Source organism: Lampetra planeri, chromosome 41 (genome assembly GCF_965212315.1).
Source record: "Lampetra planeri chromosome 41, kcLamPlan1.2.h2, whole genome shotgun sequence".
In the NCBI taxonomy this organism is placed as follows: domain Eukaryota; kingdom Metazoa; phylum Chordata; class Hyperoartia; order Petromyzontiformes; family Petromyzontidae; genus Lampetra; species Lampetra planeri.
The window spans coordinates 9,517,403-9,534,401 of NC_136147.1; the positions used below are offsets into that span (position 1 = coordinate 9,517,403).

The 16,999-nt window shown below is 51.0% G+C and overlaps 1 protein-coding gene across 1 annotated transcript in view; it reads left to right on the forward strand.

The window, feature by feature from the left end:
- The window catches only part of LOC144732192 (protein Wnt-8b-like), a 29,698-nt gene extending 13,015 nt beyond the window's left edge, over positions 1-16,683 (forward strand). Inside the window, exons 3-6 of the mRNA XM_078613551.1 lie at positions 975-1,152; positions 5,198-5,326; positions 7,537-7,682; positions 13,701-16,683. Coding sequence (XP_078469677.1) covers positions 975-1,152; positions 5,198-5,326; positions 7,537-7,682; positions 13,701-14,453 — 1,206 coding nt within the window. The 3' untranslated portion in view covers positions 14,454-16,683. The remainder of the gene's footprint in view (positions 1-974; positions 1,153-5,197; positions 5,327-7,536; positions 7,683-13,700) is intronic.
- Positions 16,684-16,999: the final 316 nt, after the last annotated feature.

Here is a 16,999-nt window from a genome sequence, read left to right on the forward strand (position 1 = left end):
CATCAAGTGGCGGAAATATAACTCACATCCTTCGTATACGACGTCAACATTCCATCGCAACAGAATCATTACGATGTTTTATCTCTCGCTGTGCAATTCTCACAAACGACCTTCTTTCTCTACATAATCATTCCCTTGTCTGTAACGCGGCCCGGGCGGGGGATGGGGGGGGGGCTATGGTGGTGATGCCGCGCTGGTGAGGTGGAGGGTAAATGAACCGATGAGCTCAGAGACGCCGGGCTGTTGGTGAAAGGAATCGGTGATTTGGGGAGCGGTAGTGTGGGGGTTAGCGTGCTGCACTGGGAACCCATCGCTGTCAACCCATGCGGTTTTCCCCGTATTCTTGTACGGGGAAATTGAGTTTTCAGGTCCACACGGTGCACAGCTGTTTGTGTTTCTCTCTTGCGATGGGACTTTGTAGGATGAACGTTGAGATGTATAAGGGGCACGGGGTGACCAATCAGGTCTGAATTGGTCTGTAATAAGGTAGGCACTGTGTTCTTTGGGTCTTTTGGTAAAGTCACGTTGATAGAAAAAAATATAATAAGATAAAGTGAATCAAATATTTTTTATTCACTTCATTTTTATTATTTTAGTGTTATTATTTTTTCTATCTACGTGACTTTACCGAAAGACCCAAAGAATATGAATTCCTGCAGTCACGAAAGCTTTAAGTCCAGGTAGGCACTGATAAGGGGTTGACAGATATGCGAACCTGGCAACCCGGGTTCACGACCAACACCAGTGACGATTATCTGAATCGGTGCCGGGCCTCCCCTAGTTCGACTCAGCCTCAAATCGAGTACCCGCGCGTGGTGCTGGCCACCCACCCCCCCACCGTGTGCCACCGTGCCGGCCTTCAGAGACGCTGCAACTCGCTGACGGCACTTGCCCCGGCAGGCTGTTGCAGGCGACACGCGGCGGCGGCGGCGGGAGGGGGGGAGATTTGATATCTTTGTCTTTCGTCTCGCCAGGTGCAGCCCTCCGTGGTGCAGAGCGTGACCGCGGGCGCGCGCCTCGGCCTGCACGAGTGCGCCGCGCAGTTCGCCTGGGAGCGCTGGGACTGCGGCCGCGCCGCCGGCGGTGGAGGAGGAGGGGGAGGAGGAGACGGAGGCGGCCGCCTCTCGGTGCAGCACGCGGCCACGCGGGCCGGTACGGAACTCTCACGCACCTAGAGCACACAGAGCACACAAAGTACACAGAGCACACAGAGTACACAGAACACACCCACCAGCCACTCTCCTATCCACCCACCCACTCCCCTCCTGTCCACCCACCAACCCCTCTCCTATGGCCTTGGACAGGCAGTGGGGGCGAGTGTTGTCAGCGAGTGGCACCTATGAAGGCCAACACGGCGCACGGTGGGGGCGGGAGGCCAGCACCACGCCCCCCGGCCGCCTTTGTCTCCCCAGTGGTGATGATCACTCAACTGCGCACTAGGTTACTCTCATTGAACATATTTCAGAAGTTGATTTCCCAAGTAAAGCCTTCATTGAGTTAAAAAGCGTTTTTTTTTTCAAAGGCGGCTCGGCTGGCAGCCAACATCAAAACATTCCACAATTACAGGTTTGAATATAAAAAAAACTCGTAATAAAAACAATTCTATTGTACAATTACAATCGCACTTAAACTCGTCGGTGTCATTGAGGACAGAGATGGCCGGATGGAGATGCCAAGAGGCGGAACACGGCGGTGCCAACATTTAGTGGAGCGAGCTCTCGTTTTTAATGCTGAGTCAACCTACGGGAGGCCCAGGACAGGTTGTAATATTCTTCACTCATGTTGGCCGTGAGCGGGAATCGAAGTCGGTTCGCCGGGTTCGTAGGGCAGTGCGCTAAGCCACCACACGACCACTCCCCACGCGTGTACACACACGCACTCGCTTGCCGATGCAAAGACAAAGATCCCCCGTGTAGCCTTAACAGACTGTTGGGGCAAGTGCTGTTAGCGAGCACCTATGAAGGTCAGAACAGCATACGAGAGGGTGGGTGGCCAGAAACCACGCCCGGCCGCCTTTGTCTCCCCAGTGGAGATGTTTTCGCATCACACCAGGTACTCAGTTGAGGCTGAGAGGACCTCGAGGTCCCAGGACCGGTTCAGACAATCGTCGCCTGTGTTGGCTAACCGCGCCACTATCGCTCCTCATGTAAACATCCAATACAGCACAGCCGCCATTCGCCACTAAGTGACGGTGACGTCACCACCGCGCCTGTGCCAGGCCACGTGCACTTTGAGGCTACGTGACGTGTCGAAAGCTCGCTGAAAGGAGGGTCTCGGGTAGGGGCGGTTTCTTCATTAGGGCGATTGGGCGACGCATCACCAATGTCATTCAACCACAGAGTCACGCTAGCCGTCACTGTGCCTCTGGATATAGTCCAATCAGCGTCATGCTACGTTCTGTGGAGTACCGCCTCTTTTTGGGCGATTTCCCTCCAGCTGAGAATCGCCCCAAGTGGTCCCATAGACTTACATTCAAAGATGTTTTTTTTCGAACGGGGGCGCTGCAATGCATTCTCTATGGCTTCCGGGAGGGCTCGCACTAACGTGCTTACGTCATCATACGTGCTTACGTCATCATACGTAAGCACGTTTCATCCAACAATATAATTTGTCGCCACCTAGTGGAATCTTTAATAAAAGAAACTTGAGTGTATTGTATTAATAGTGAGTATAGAAACAAACAAGATGTATTGTAAGAGTCACTTTATTTTTCATTAATATTAAAGAAGTGAAGTTGCCTTTACATGCTTAAGCTGTTAATTTATCCTTTGCATGGGTGGACCTTATCCTTATCAATCATCCAGACATTTGCCCCCCCTGAGAGATTTTGCAGGAGCCGCCACTGGTCTCGGGACAGACCCAGGTGCTATGGGTTGGCTGACTGAGATGACCGGTCGATGCACCAGCCGTATCCCCTACTGTGCCAACTTGCTGAATATTCGCCCGGCGCTCCGCTGTTTGTTGTGAGCGTCGCTCCTCTGCCCTCCGCATGTTGCTGGAGTATGACTGCCTCCGACTACCCAGTAGCATGCAAACATACTATACACTCATCCACTCATCACACACATTACACACATATACACTCATAAACACACTTGCTCATTTAATCACGCACACACTCAATCACTCATTCGTACACACACCTACATCCTCATCACTAATGGCTGTTATGAATTCTCTGAGTCACCCGCCACTCCTAGGAAATATTAATCTGACAATCTCATTGGCTGAAGGATTAAACGGGTACTTACATCGAGTAACTGAATAAACACACCAATATGTATTATTTAAGATGATGAATAAAGAGACAATGTCTCCACATTGTCCATCTCCACGTAAAAATGTAAAGAATTACACAATCCATCAGCCGCACGGCCTTCTGGGAGTGCGTAATATCAGCAGCATTGATTCAAGACAAGCAAGACTCTGCACCATCAGCAGAGTCAGGCTTGCTTTAATCAATGCTGGTGAACCTCCTATCCTACATGGCATGGACCCTGTATTTTTGCTTTTGGGGTCCCAGTTCAACACAAAATGAGACAGTTTTTCTTTTACTTTTTTTTTACTACAACGTGGTCGTTCTGTGAAGAAACAGGTGTCCGTCATAGGAATGTGGAATTTCCAGCAACTCCCCCAGGGCCACCAGCACAGACGAGCGCTGCCCGATAGCTCAACGTAAGCTGGGAGATGGCTCCTGACGGCTCAGATTGGTGGGAAAATGAAAGTCTCGTGGCCTGGGGCACGCGACGTTGATGTAGCACAGAGACGTGTTGGAGGCCGAGTGGACTTCCCGCGGGCGTCATCGTGTGAATGAACGCGTGTGTCTGCGTGCGTGGATTCACACATGCGAGTGTGTGAATGAGTGTGTTGTGTGTATGGTGGGGAGCGGTGGTGTAGCGGTTAGCGCGCTGCGCTACGAACCTGGCGACCAGAGTTAGATTCCTGCTCACGGCCAACAACTGTGACGATTATCTGAACCGGTCCTGGGCCTCTCCTAGGTCGACTCAGCCACAAATGGGTACTTGGTGCGGTGTGTATACATCGCCACTGGGGAGACAAAGGCGGCATGGGCGTGGTGCTGGCCACCCATCCCTCGTGTGCCGTGCCGGCCTTCATAGGTGCTCGCTAACAGCACTTGCCCCTACAGTCTGTCCGCGTGTTGCGTGTTATGTGAATGAACAGAGGGGCATGGTTGCGGAGTGGTGTCGCTCGCTGCGCTACGAACCCAGCGACCCGCGTATGACTTCTGCTAATGCCCGACGTCAGTGACGAATACCTGAACTGGTACTGGGCCTCCACTAGGTTGACTCAGCCTTCAATGAGTACCTGGTGTGGAGTGTAAACATCAGCATTGGGGAGACAAAGGCGGCTGGGCGTGGTGCTGGCCGCCCACCCCATCCTGCATCGTGTCGGGCTTCATAGGTGCTCGCTAACTGCACTTGCCCCAACAGCCTGTTAAGGCTACACGCGGAGGAATTTCGTTTTTTTTGTGAATGAAGATTGTGTTTGCGTGTGAATGACCACATGCGAATTAGCACGCGTGTGTGAATAGACGTGTCCGTACACGTGTTGTTAATCACATTGGACACGTTTCACGTATGTCCTTGTGTTTGACACGTCTCCTCCTGGTCTCTTTACATGTTACCATAATGATCGACCTCTATTTAATGTTTTTGTAGCTCAATTGTCATTGGTCTAAATATGATCTGCTCTCAGGGGAGAGGCTTACTACTTGACTGATTTCGTGTGTGCGTTATTTTTCATTTCTCGCGTGACACGGTTGCTTTTGCCCTGATTTCTATTCGCTTTGCTGTAAATTATATTTGTTTTAGTTTCGTTTTTTATTTGGTCAACCTCGGTCACTCTCTTGCAAATGAGACTCAACCTGGTCCACCGAGTGAGTGTGAATTTGTCTTTACATGCAGCGGGGACCGGTAGTGCAGCAGTTAGTGCCCTGCGCGACCCGAGGTCGATTCACCCTCACGACCAATGGCAGTGGTGAATAGTTGAACCCGGTCCTGGGAATCTCTCCTAGGTGGACCCAGCCTTGAATGAGTACGGTGCGTAAACATCACCGGGGATGCAAAGGCGGCCGCGCGTGACGTGGCCGGCCCTGGCTAGCGAAGAGCCCTTGCCCCAAGTCTTGTTGAAGGCTACACGGGTGACCTTTGCCCCTGTGCCTCGTGTGTGCGTGCAGCGACCCGCGAGGCCGCGTTCGTCCACGCCGTGAGCGCGGCGGGGGTGGTGCACACGCTCGCGCGCAACTGCAGCGCCGGCGACTTCGCCAGCGAGTGCGGCTGTGACGACAGCAAGAACGGCGAGCGCGGTGAGGGCGGTGAGTGTGGTGAAGGCGGTGAGGGCGGTGAGAGCGGTGAGTGTGGTGAGTGTGGTGAGGGCGGTGAGCATGGTGAGGGCGGTGAGTGTGGTGAGGGCGGTGAGTGTGGTGAGGGCGGTGAGTGTGGTGAGGGCGGTGAGCATGGTGTGGGCGGTGAGTGTGGTGAGTGTGGTGAGGGCGGTGAGTGTGGTGAGGGCGGTGAGTGTGGTGAGGGCGGTGAGCGTGGTGAGGGCGGTGAGCGTGGTGAGGGCGGTGAGTGTGGTGAGGGCGGTGAGTGTGGTGAGGGCGGTGAGTGTGGTGAGGGCGGTGAGTGTGGTGAGGGCGGTGAGCGCGGTGAGGGTGGTGAGCGCGGTGAGGGCGGTGAGTGTGGTGAGAGCGGTGAGTGTGGTGAGTGGGGTGAGTGTGGTGAGGGCGGTGAGTGTGGTGAGGGCGGTGAGTGTGGTGAGTGCGGTGAGTGTGGTGAGGGCGGTGAGCGTGGTGAGGGCGGTGAGCGCGGTGAGGGCGGTGAGTGTGGTGAGAGCGGTGAGTGTGGTGAGTGTGGTGAGAGCGGTGAGTGTAGTGAGGGCGGTGAGGGTGGTGAGGGCGGTGAGCGTGGTGAGGGCGGTGAGGGCGGTGAGGGTGGTGAGGGCGGTGAGTGTGGTGAGAGCGGTGAGTGTGGTGAGTGTGGTGAGTGTGGTGAGAGCGGTGAGTGTGGTGAGTGTGGTGAGTGTGGTGAGAGTGGTGAGTGTGGTGAGGGCGGTGAGGGTGGTGAGGGCGGTGAGCGTGGTGAGGGCGGTGAGGGCGGTGAGGGTGGTGAGGGCGGTGAGTGTGGTGAGTGTGGTGAGTGCGGGAGGGCGGTGAGTGTGGTGAGTGTGGTTAGGGCGGTGAGTGTGGTGAGCGAGGTGAGTGTGGTGAGTGTGGTGAGGGCGGTGAGTGCGGTGAGTGCGGTGAGTGTGGTGAGGGCGGTGAGGGCGGTGAGTGTGGTGAGGGCGGTGAGTGTGGTGAGTGCGGTGAGTGTGGTGAGTGTGGCCAGTGCGGTGAGGGCGGTGAGTGTGGTGAGGGCGGTGAGTGTGGTGAGCGAGTGAGTGTGGTGAGTGTGGTGAGTGCGGTGAGTGTGGTGAGTGTGGTGAGTGTGGTGAGGGCGGTGAGTGTGGTGAGGGCGGTGAGGGCGGTGAGTTTGGTGAGTGCGGTGAGTGTGGTGAGTGTGGTGAGGGCAGTGAGTGCGGTGAGTGCGGTGAGGGCGGTGAGGGCGGTGAGGGCGGTGAGTGGGGTGAGTGTGGTGGGTGTGGTGAGGGCGGTGAGGGCGGTGGGTGGGGTGAGTGTGGTGAGGGCGGTGAATTCAGTGAGGGACTTGAGTGTGGTGAGTGCGGTGAGTGCGGTGAGTGTGGTGAGGGTGGTGAGTGCGGTGAGGACGGTGAGTGTGGTGAGTGTGGTGAAGGCGGTGAGTGTGGTGAGGGCGGTGAGTGTGGTGAGTGTGGTGAGTGTGGTGAGTGTGGTGAGAGCGGTGAGGGTGGTGAGTGTGGTAAGGGTGGTGAGTGTGGTGAGTGCAGTGAGTGCGGTGAGTGCGGTGAGTGCGGTGAGGGCGGTGAGTGCGGTGAGGGCGGTGAGTCGGGTGAGTGTGGTGAGTGTGGTGAGGGCGGTGAATGCAGTGAGGGACTTGAATGTGGTGAGTGTGGTGAGTGCGGTGAGTGTGGTGAGGGCGGTGAGTGTGGTGAGTGTGGTGAGGGCGGTGAGTGTGGTGAGGGCGGTGAGTGTGGTGAGTGCGGTGAGTGTGGTGAGTGCGGTGAGTGTGGTGAGAGCAGTGAGGGCAGTGAGTGTGGTGAGGGCGGTGAGTGTGGTGAGTGTGGTGAGTGTGGTGAGAGCGGTGAGGGCGGTGAGTGTGGTGAGTGCGGTGAGTGTGGTGAGTGTGGTGAGAGCGGTGAGGGCGGTGAGTGTGGTGAGGGCGGTGAGTGTGGTGAGTGTGGTGAGTGTGGTGAGTGTGGTGAGAGCGGTGAGGGCGGTGAGTGTGGTGAGTGCGGTGAGTGTGGTGAGTGTGGTGAGGGCAGTGAGTGTGGTGAGTGTGGTGAGGAAGGTGAGTGTGGTGTGGTGAGTGCGGCGAGGGTGGTGAGTGTGGTGAGGGCGGTGAGTGTAGTTAGGGTGGTGAGTGTGGTGAGTGTGGTGTGGTGAGTGTGGTGAGTGCGGTGAAGCGGTGCTGACGCACGCGTGCTCCTGCCGTGCCCCAGGAGGCGAGGGCTGGGTGTGGGGCGGCTGCAGCGACAACGTGCTGTACGGGCAGCGCGTCGCCCAGCAGCTCGCCGACTCCGTCGAGGCAGCGGAGCTCGACCCCCGCGCGGCCGTCAACCGGCACAACTTCGAGGCCGGCCACGCGGTGAGACTCCGCCACGACCGACTGTCCGTCGTGGCGGGCGAGACTCCCGCTTGCCCGCTCGCCGCAGCCTTGCCGCTGCCTCAACACGCTCGCCCCTGTTCGCGCCAAACCGCGGTCATCCTCGCGGCAGCGGCGGCTTTTGGCTATGTCCGTCGAACATCGCACGGCGCTTTCGGATGCGCTTCTGCGGCCGTCTGGAACGCTCTCTCCTTCCGATACTAGGAGGCCGCTGGAGCTACGCACTTTTAAATCATCGTCGAGATTGACAACTCACTTCGTTAGAACTGCTTTGTGTGTTTAGTTTGTTGTCCTTCCTCCGCATCTCTGGCTACATACGGTGCAAAAGAAATTCACTACTACACTATACACTACTACACTACACTATACACTACTACACTATACACTACTACACTATATACTATTACACTATACACTACTACACTACACTATACACTACTACACTATACACTACTACACTATACGCTACTACACTACACTATACACTACTACACTATACACTACTACACAATACACTACTACACTACACTATACACTACTACACTATACATTATTACACTATACACTACTACACTACACTGTACACTACTACACTATACACTACTACACTACACTATACACTACTACACTATACACTACTACACTACACTATACACTACTACACTATACACTACTACACTACACTATACACTACTACACTATACACTACTACACTATACACTACTATACACTACTACACTATACACTACTAAACTATACACTACTACACTACACTATACACTACTACACTATACACTACTATACTACACTGTACACTACTACACTATACACTACTATACACTACTACACTATACACTATTACACTATACACTACTACACTACACTATACACTACTACACTATACACTACTACACTACACTGTACACTACTACACTATACACGACTACACTATACACTACTACACTACACTATACACTACTACACTATACACTACTACACTACACTATACACTACTACACTATACACTACTACACTATACACTATTACACTATACACTACTACACTATACACTACTACACTATACACTACTACACTACACTATACACTACTACACTACACTGTACACTACTACACTATGCACTATTACACTATACACTACTACACTACACTATACACTACTACACTATACACTACTACACTACACTATACACTACTACACTATACACTACTACACTATACACTACTACACTACACTATACACTACTACACTATACACTATTACACTATCCACTACTACACTCTACACTATACACTACTACACTATAGACTACTACACTACACTATACACTACTACACTACTACACTACACTAAACACTACTACACTATACACTACTACACTACACTATACACTACTACACTATACACTACTACACTACTACACTACACTATACACTACTACACTATACACTATTACACTATACACTACTACACTATACACTACTACACTATACACTACTACACTATACACTACTACACTACACTGTACACTACTACACGATACACTACTACACTATACACTACTACACTATACACTACTACACTACACTATACACTACTACACTATACACTACTATACTATACACTACACTATACACTACTACACTATACACTACTACACTACACTATACACTACTACACTATACACTACTACACTACACTATACACTACTACACTATACACTACTACACTACACTATACACTACTACACTATACACTACTACACTACACTATACACTACTACACTATACACTACTACACTACTACACTACACTATACACTACTACACTATACACTACTACACTATACACTACTACACTATACACTACTACACTATACACTACTACACTACACTATACACTACTACACTATACACTACTACACTACACTATACACTACTACACTATACACTACTACACTACACTATACACTACTACACTATACACTACTACACTACACTATACACTACTACACTATACACTACTACACTACACTATACACTACTACACTATACACTACTACACTACACTATACACTACACTATACACTACTACACTACACTATACACTACACTATACACTACTACACTATACACTACTACACTATACACTACTACACTATACACTACTACACTATACACTACTACACTACACTATACACTACTACACTATACACTACTACACTACACTATACACTACTACACTATACACTACTACACTACACTATACACTACTACACTATACACTACTACACTACACTATACACTACTACACTATACACTACTACACTATACACTACTACACTATACACTACTACACTATACACTACTACACTATACACTACTACACTATACACTACTACACTACACTATACACTACTACACTATACACTACTACACTACACTATACACTACTACACTATACACTACTACACTACACTATACACTACTACACTATACACTACTACACTACACTATACACTACTACACTATACACTACTACACTATACACTACTACACTACACTATACACTACTACACTATACACTACTACACTATACACTACTACACTATACACTACTACACTATACACTACTACACTATACACTACTACACTATACACTACTACACTACACTATACACTACTACACAACACACCACTGTGCTGAACTCGTAACAAATTGGCGCGTTCTGTTTACGTGACAAACCTGACTGGTTGGCTGTGTCGGGTGGTGGTGGGTTTTACAACACATTTATATTTACGCGATCTAACCCAAAACACTGCACTATTATGCATAATATTGGTTGTGAAAGCCTGCTACAAGTTAAGCCAGCGTTAACAAAGGCAGTAGAGGTCTCAACGCTCATAAATGGGCGTCGCCGATTGGCTGAGGCCATGGCTCAGCCCCATTTACGAGCGCTCGGATTGGTCCAAATCGGCGCCCGCGTGCATCACGTGAACACGTTGCCTCCGAATTTGAACGTTCGTCGAAACCATGGGGTCGTGCGGGAGGCGAAGCGTTAACCGAATAACCGCTAACCAATGTCACTGTTAACCGAGGGACGACTGTACTTTCATTTTACATGGCTTTATTCATGGTCACAGCATCCCACAACACTCTACGTTCATTATGTTTCAGGCCCAAATTCCACATACGCGGTTGGCTACGTATGGCGCGATAGAAGCCCAACAAGGACACAAGCAAAGATCCCCCGTATAGCCTGTAGCAGATTGTCGGGGCAAGTGCTGTTGGCGAGCACCTATGAAGGCCTGCACGGCACACGAGGGAGTGAGCGGCCAACACCACGCCCGGCCACCTTTGTCTCCCCAGTGGTGATGTTTACACACTGCACGGGGTACTCATTTGAGGCTGAGTCGACCTAGGAAATGGCCCAGGACCGGTTCAAATAATCGTCCCTGGTGTTGGCCGTGAGCGGGAATCGAGCCGGGTTCGTAGCGCGGCGCGCTAACCGCTACACCACCGCTCCCCACACGCACACAGACACACAAAGACATGCACACCTGCTACTCACACTCGCTTCAGCCACACATCCTCACCTCTGCATCAACCCTCTCACCACTATTCACGCAAACTCTGGGTGGGGGGGATGTTTGGGTCTCAATGGGAAGTCTTTCCAACAGGACGGAAAATTAAAAAAAACATTTTTAATTAGGAGCTAAGATTCAATTTGTACCCTGCTGAGTTGCAGCTGTAGTCGCATTTGGAGGGTGGGGGGAGGGGGGTTTGGGGGGGTTGGGGGGTCTAGGCGTAAAAAGTTATTTTCGAGAATGTTTTTGTTTTTAATTGGAAACAAACAAAACTGCACGTGGGTTTTAATGTAAACAAACGGAGGCTTGGAGCGCAGACTCCGCTGCGGCCGGGAGTTCAAGAAGTCACTCTCTCCGCAGGCCGCCGACTAAAGCCGTCGCTTGGAATGAACTCTGGGCCGGGGGGAAGATCTGTGTCAAACTGGGAGGGCGTCGGTTTCTTTCAGAATCCAGTCCAAGTCTGGCATCAACACTTCAATCGCATATAACTACTCTTTAACGATTCGATTTAAATCGTTACTCTTTAACCATTTATTTTATTCTACCAGGCAAGGCCCACTGAGCTATGTAGCTCTTTATTCAGAAGCGACCTGCCCACAAATGATAGCTCAACGAAGCGGCTTATCACGTTGAGATTTATAGCAGCCAAATACTCTAAACGCGTGTTTCTAAATGTGGAAGGGAAAACCGGAGGACCCGGAGAAAAATCCACGCCACTATGGGGAGAACACGCAAACTCCAAATATACCCACCACCTCCTGTGTACCAGGCGAGGTAGTTAACATCTCCTAGCCACCGTGGCGCACTGTATTTTAACTTCATCTTAATTCTGCCTTGTCAACCTCGGGCATTCAAGTTTCAAGTTAATTTTGTTGAGACCAGGTGAGAAATCGGCAGATTGTACGGTCTCATTTGCAAGACTGGACTGGAATGATGGACTTCACAAATGCCGTTGGTCGCTCATCCATATATTGTGTTCGATCGGTGCCTTCGTGTGTCTGTGTCTATAAGCCTCAAGTAATAACAATCACTTTTTTAATTTTATAGCTACTTTGATCTGCCTCTATGAGCCCTGGTCTCCAATAATGGATTCTGGCGTTAACATTTCTGAAAAGATTGAAAATAAAATGTCCCATTGTAAGTTTTATAGACTTATAGAATAAGGGCTGTTAGTGCGCACCAAGTAAGGCCAGATCAGCAAGCAACAGGGTGATGTGGCCAGCATCTTGCCCGTCCGCCTGTGTGGTCTCAGTGCAGTTGTTGACACACCCCACCAAGTACTCATTTAAGGCCGAGTCGATCTAGGGGAGGCCCACGACCTCTTGTGATATCGCTCGTCGCAGGTGGCTAGGAATCTAAATCTGTGCTAACCACGACATAAGTAATACACACGCCGCGTGACATCGGGAGACCGTCAGCATGGCGACGGCTTAGGGAGGATTTCATCCAGCAGTGGATAAACCGATAATGGTGGTGAGACGTTAACTTCCTCGCCTGGTATACAGGGGGTCGTGGGTTTGATTGATGCCAACCCTGACGCCTGCTGTATATTTGGAGTTTGCGTGTCTCTCCCTCTCTCTCTCCCCGTGGTCACGTGGATATTTCTCCGGGTCCTCCAGTGTTTTCTTCCACATTTAGAACGTGCGTTTGGAGTCTTTGGCTGCTATACACTTCCGCACCAAAAGGCTCTTCGTTGGGATACCATTTACGGCCAGGTCGCTTCTAAAAAAGAGCTACATAGCTCAGTTGGCCTTACCTGATAAAATAAAATAAGTTTAAGTTTGTATACTTTAATAACACACACACACACGCAGGAGTCACATCTGGTGTCTGCACTCCGTGAGACCCCCCACCCTGCCACCCCTGGCCAGATGGACTGGCAGAAGAGGCTAAGCGGTGAGGAAACAGTGGCACGGTTTGATGGGCAGGTAAAAGGCCACCGTCGCTCACCCTGGCCTGACCCCCACGACACCACGGGATGAGCTATGATATCCCCGCCCCATCAGGAGGCCAACGGAGGAAACATCACAGGGGGTGGGGTGGAGGGAACGCCACACTCCCGACAGGGTGCCCGGCTGGCACAGCTGAGGGCCAGGGTTTGAATGCCAGGATCCCACCAGAGATAAACAAACGGTCACGCGGTGGGGGTGGGAACCCATTGTTAAAAACTCACTAAAGGGTGATTGTACCTTGCTGAGCTGTACCCTTCTTGTTTTTAACAATGATTGTACTTGTTGATTTCAAAAAGCACTTCCCGAATACGAAAGTGATTTGGTTGTTCGTAGAAAGTTCTTGAAATAGCTCAAGGACGTCAGAAAACTAATAACAGGAAATGCAATGTGATGCTTTTATGCTCCTTGACGAGAATTGTGCGTGCGTGCGTGCGCACACACAGGCCGTGCGGGCCACCATGGGCCACGTGTGCAAGTGCCACGGCGTGTCGGGCAGCTGCACCCTGCAGACGTGCTGGCAGCAGCTCTCCGAGCTGAGCCGCGTCGGCGCCCACCTCAAGGAGCGCTACCGCCGCGCCGCCCGCCTCGACCTCCTCCGTGCCGCCAACAGCGCCAGCGCCGTCGTCGCCACGCACGGAGCCGCCGGAGCCGCCGGCGCAGCCGGAGGCCCCCGCGAGGCCGGCGGCGGTAATGGAGCGCGAGCCGGCCCGGCGGCGTCGCACCGCTCGCCGCACGCCGCCGCCGTCGCCGCCGCCGCCCAAGATGCCCTGCGCCTGCTGGAGCCCGACGGCCTGGCCTTCCTGGAGGACTCGCCCGACTACTGCCGGCGCAACGAATCGCTGGGCGCGCCGGGCACGCTGGGACGCGAGTGCCGGCGCGGGAGCGGCGGCGCCGACGGCGCCGACGGCGCCGGCGCGGACGACAGCTGCGAGCGGCTGTGCACGGCGTGCGGGCTGCGCGTGCTGGAGCGGCGCGTCAGGGTCACCAGCCCCTGCAACTGCTCCTTCACGTGGTGCTGCCGCGTGTCGTGCCAGCAGTGCACCAGCGTGCACAGCAAGTTCCGGTGCGGGCGGCCCGAGGCTGCGGGCAGGGCGCCCGGAAAGAAGAGGCTACGCGCACGGCAGCAGCAGCAGCAGCAGAGGGGTCGCAACAGGAAGCCCAACGCGGCCTCGCAGGCCGTAGCAAAGACTTCATGAGAAAGTCCAGGCAATGAACCGATACGTCAGGAAGTTACAATGATGCCACTCACAACAAGCACTGGAGCGATGTACGTTTTGTTGGTCCTTGAGCCCGTGGTGGAGATTCCACTTTATCCGTGATGGGAGGACACATTCTCCACAGCACGGATGGATGACTGTTGAATGCCAAGTCCCACCAGCGGCTCAATTCGGGCGAGTTGCTGGGAACGTGTAGACACATTATCATTCCGCCGTGGACTCCACGCTCATCGTTCTAATCGAGGTTAATCAAACTGAGCGTTACTTTGTAGGAAGCCACCAGTGGTTGATATCGTGTGTTTTTAAATGTTGCCTTTGTTTTTGCTTTAGTTGTATTATTTTTCAAAGTCTTGCCATTATGACACATGAACGAGTAGGGTGGTCACACTGCACCGAGTACTCATTTTAAGCCAAGTCAACCTTGAAAACCCCATACCAGATTTGGTCGTGAGGAACTGATGTCAGGAGTTGAACTCTGGGCTGTTGTTAACTTGTGCGGCGTGTTCAAACAACTGCCTTCGTGAATACTCACAAAGAGGCATCGCTGCCTTTTGAGAAGCCAATTGTAAATTCTAAGAAAATAACACATTTTCGCGTGGGCAAGCAGCATCATCGTCCAACTTTTGAGTTAAAACATGTTTTTTATTGAAATTGTCTTATAAGAAAAACAGGACCCGACATCCATCAGTCGGAACAGGGCCAAAATCGCCAACGGGCATTTGACACTCAGTGAAAATGTGATATTGGCATTTTAATTACGGGCACGGAATTGGCTGGGAAAACAGCCACCAGGCAAACTCCGCATGTGCCTCGTCAATTGCCACCTTCATGGCTATTGCTCTACCTTTAACATGGGCCGTGTCAAATGTTTTGTTCGCCTTGGCAAGTGTTCAAACAACTTGTCTCAACGAGGCATTGGTGAAAGAAACCCACATTCCCATGGTAGGCGCTAGTCTGTAGATGCAACAACTACCAATGGCATCCCACAGTGATAACTCATTTCATCAAGCCCATGGTGAAAATGGGTCGGGTTGAACTCCAACCAGAATTTCAAATTGTAACCCTCCAATTCTGAGGTTAAGCACTCTTACGAAAGCACTACCTGGACAAATCAACAGCTGGTAGTGCAAATAAACAGGGTGCTTCAATAAAATGTTAACTTATATGGGACTCATATTCGTGGTTCTTTCGGTAAAGTCACGTAGATAGAAAACGTAGGAAAGCTTTAAACATGTTTGATTCATTCACTATTGTAAAGTTTTCTAGTTGTGGTTGTTGCAGTGACGTTTTTTGCATTTAATTTTGATTTGTTTTCCATCTTTGTGACTTTACCCAAAGAACCAAGAATATGTAAGTTTTAAGTCTAAATTATATGGGACTATCGATTTTAATGGGAAAACAACGGATAAGACACTGTAACATGATAACAAATGTATGTTAATCGCTTTAAAAAGTCAAGAGTCTCCACTTGTTCGCCATCGTTGTCAACACGAGCCTGGAATTTTCTCCAGGTGGTCTCCAGAGCCTGGAGGCAGATTTATTGCGTTATTGTCGCAAGTTCTCAGAAGTGTTCACATGTTTTTGAAGCACTCTGCATATATTCGAACTTGTGGCTTTAGGATCCCTTTGCGAATCGGCGCGTACCACTATGAGCACGGTGGTTAGCGAACGTTGACACTGTCCTTTGGCTCCGGATGTGTGGAATTGAAATCGCTGGTTCAGGGTCGCCAACACAAGAGACGCCCATGTCCTTTTGAGACGCTGCGACGTCAACGCTTGACGTGGCAGACGTCCCAAGGGGACCGAGCCAGCGATTGGTCAACAGGAAGGATGGTTCTAAATAGCGCATGCAAGTCTCAGTGCTTTTGTTTCACGTGTAGCCATTAACTTTGTGCCTTTCACACCAAACGTATATGATTGATGTGCGAGTGTAAGAGTGACTTTTCAATTTGCTCCAGTATTATTATTCTGTGGTGGTTAGCAATTCATAGATTGTCGGTTTAATAATTTATGCTGTACTTTTCCTGTCCCATAAGTTTACATTGAACGGTTACTGACCGGACCGACAGCCTTTTAACCTCATTCTCATGTAAGGTCTTTCCCGTACAAAAGCTTTAAATATGTTTTTATTCATTCACTACTGTATAGTTTACTAGTTGTGGTTGTTGCAGTGATGTTTTTTGAAGTACAATATTTTTGCAGTTTAAAACTCTTGTCTCTGATTTCTTTAATACAAACGTACCCTATGACTCCAATTACTTGGACGGTGCAATCAGGAGAGGTGGTGGTGCTGGGTGGGGCACGTGTGCAGGGTGGAGGACGACAGATCACCGAGACAGGCAATGGAGTGACCCTCAGTGGTCAGGGACCAATGGGAAGATCTCAAGTCAGACGGCAGCGGCTTTGGCGACAAGTGAAAGCATGGCAGCTAGGGAGTCAGGGGATCGACCACAACAGCGGCCGACCACTACGGAGGTCGACCAGAGCAGGCGCCGATCCCGTAGAAGCGCTGGTGACGTGGTGAC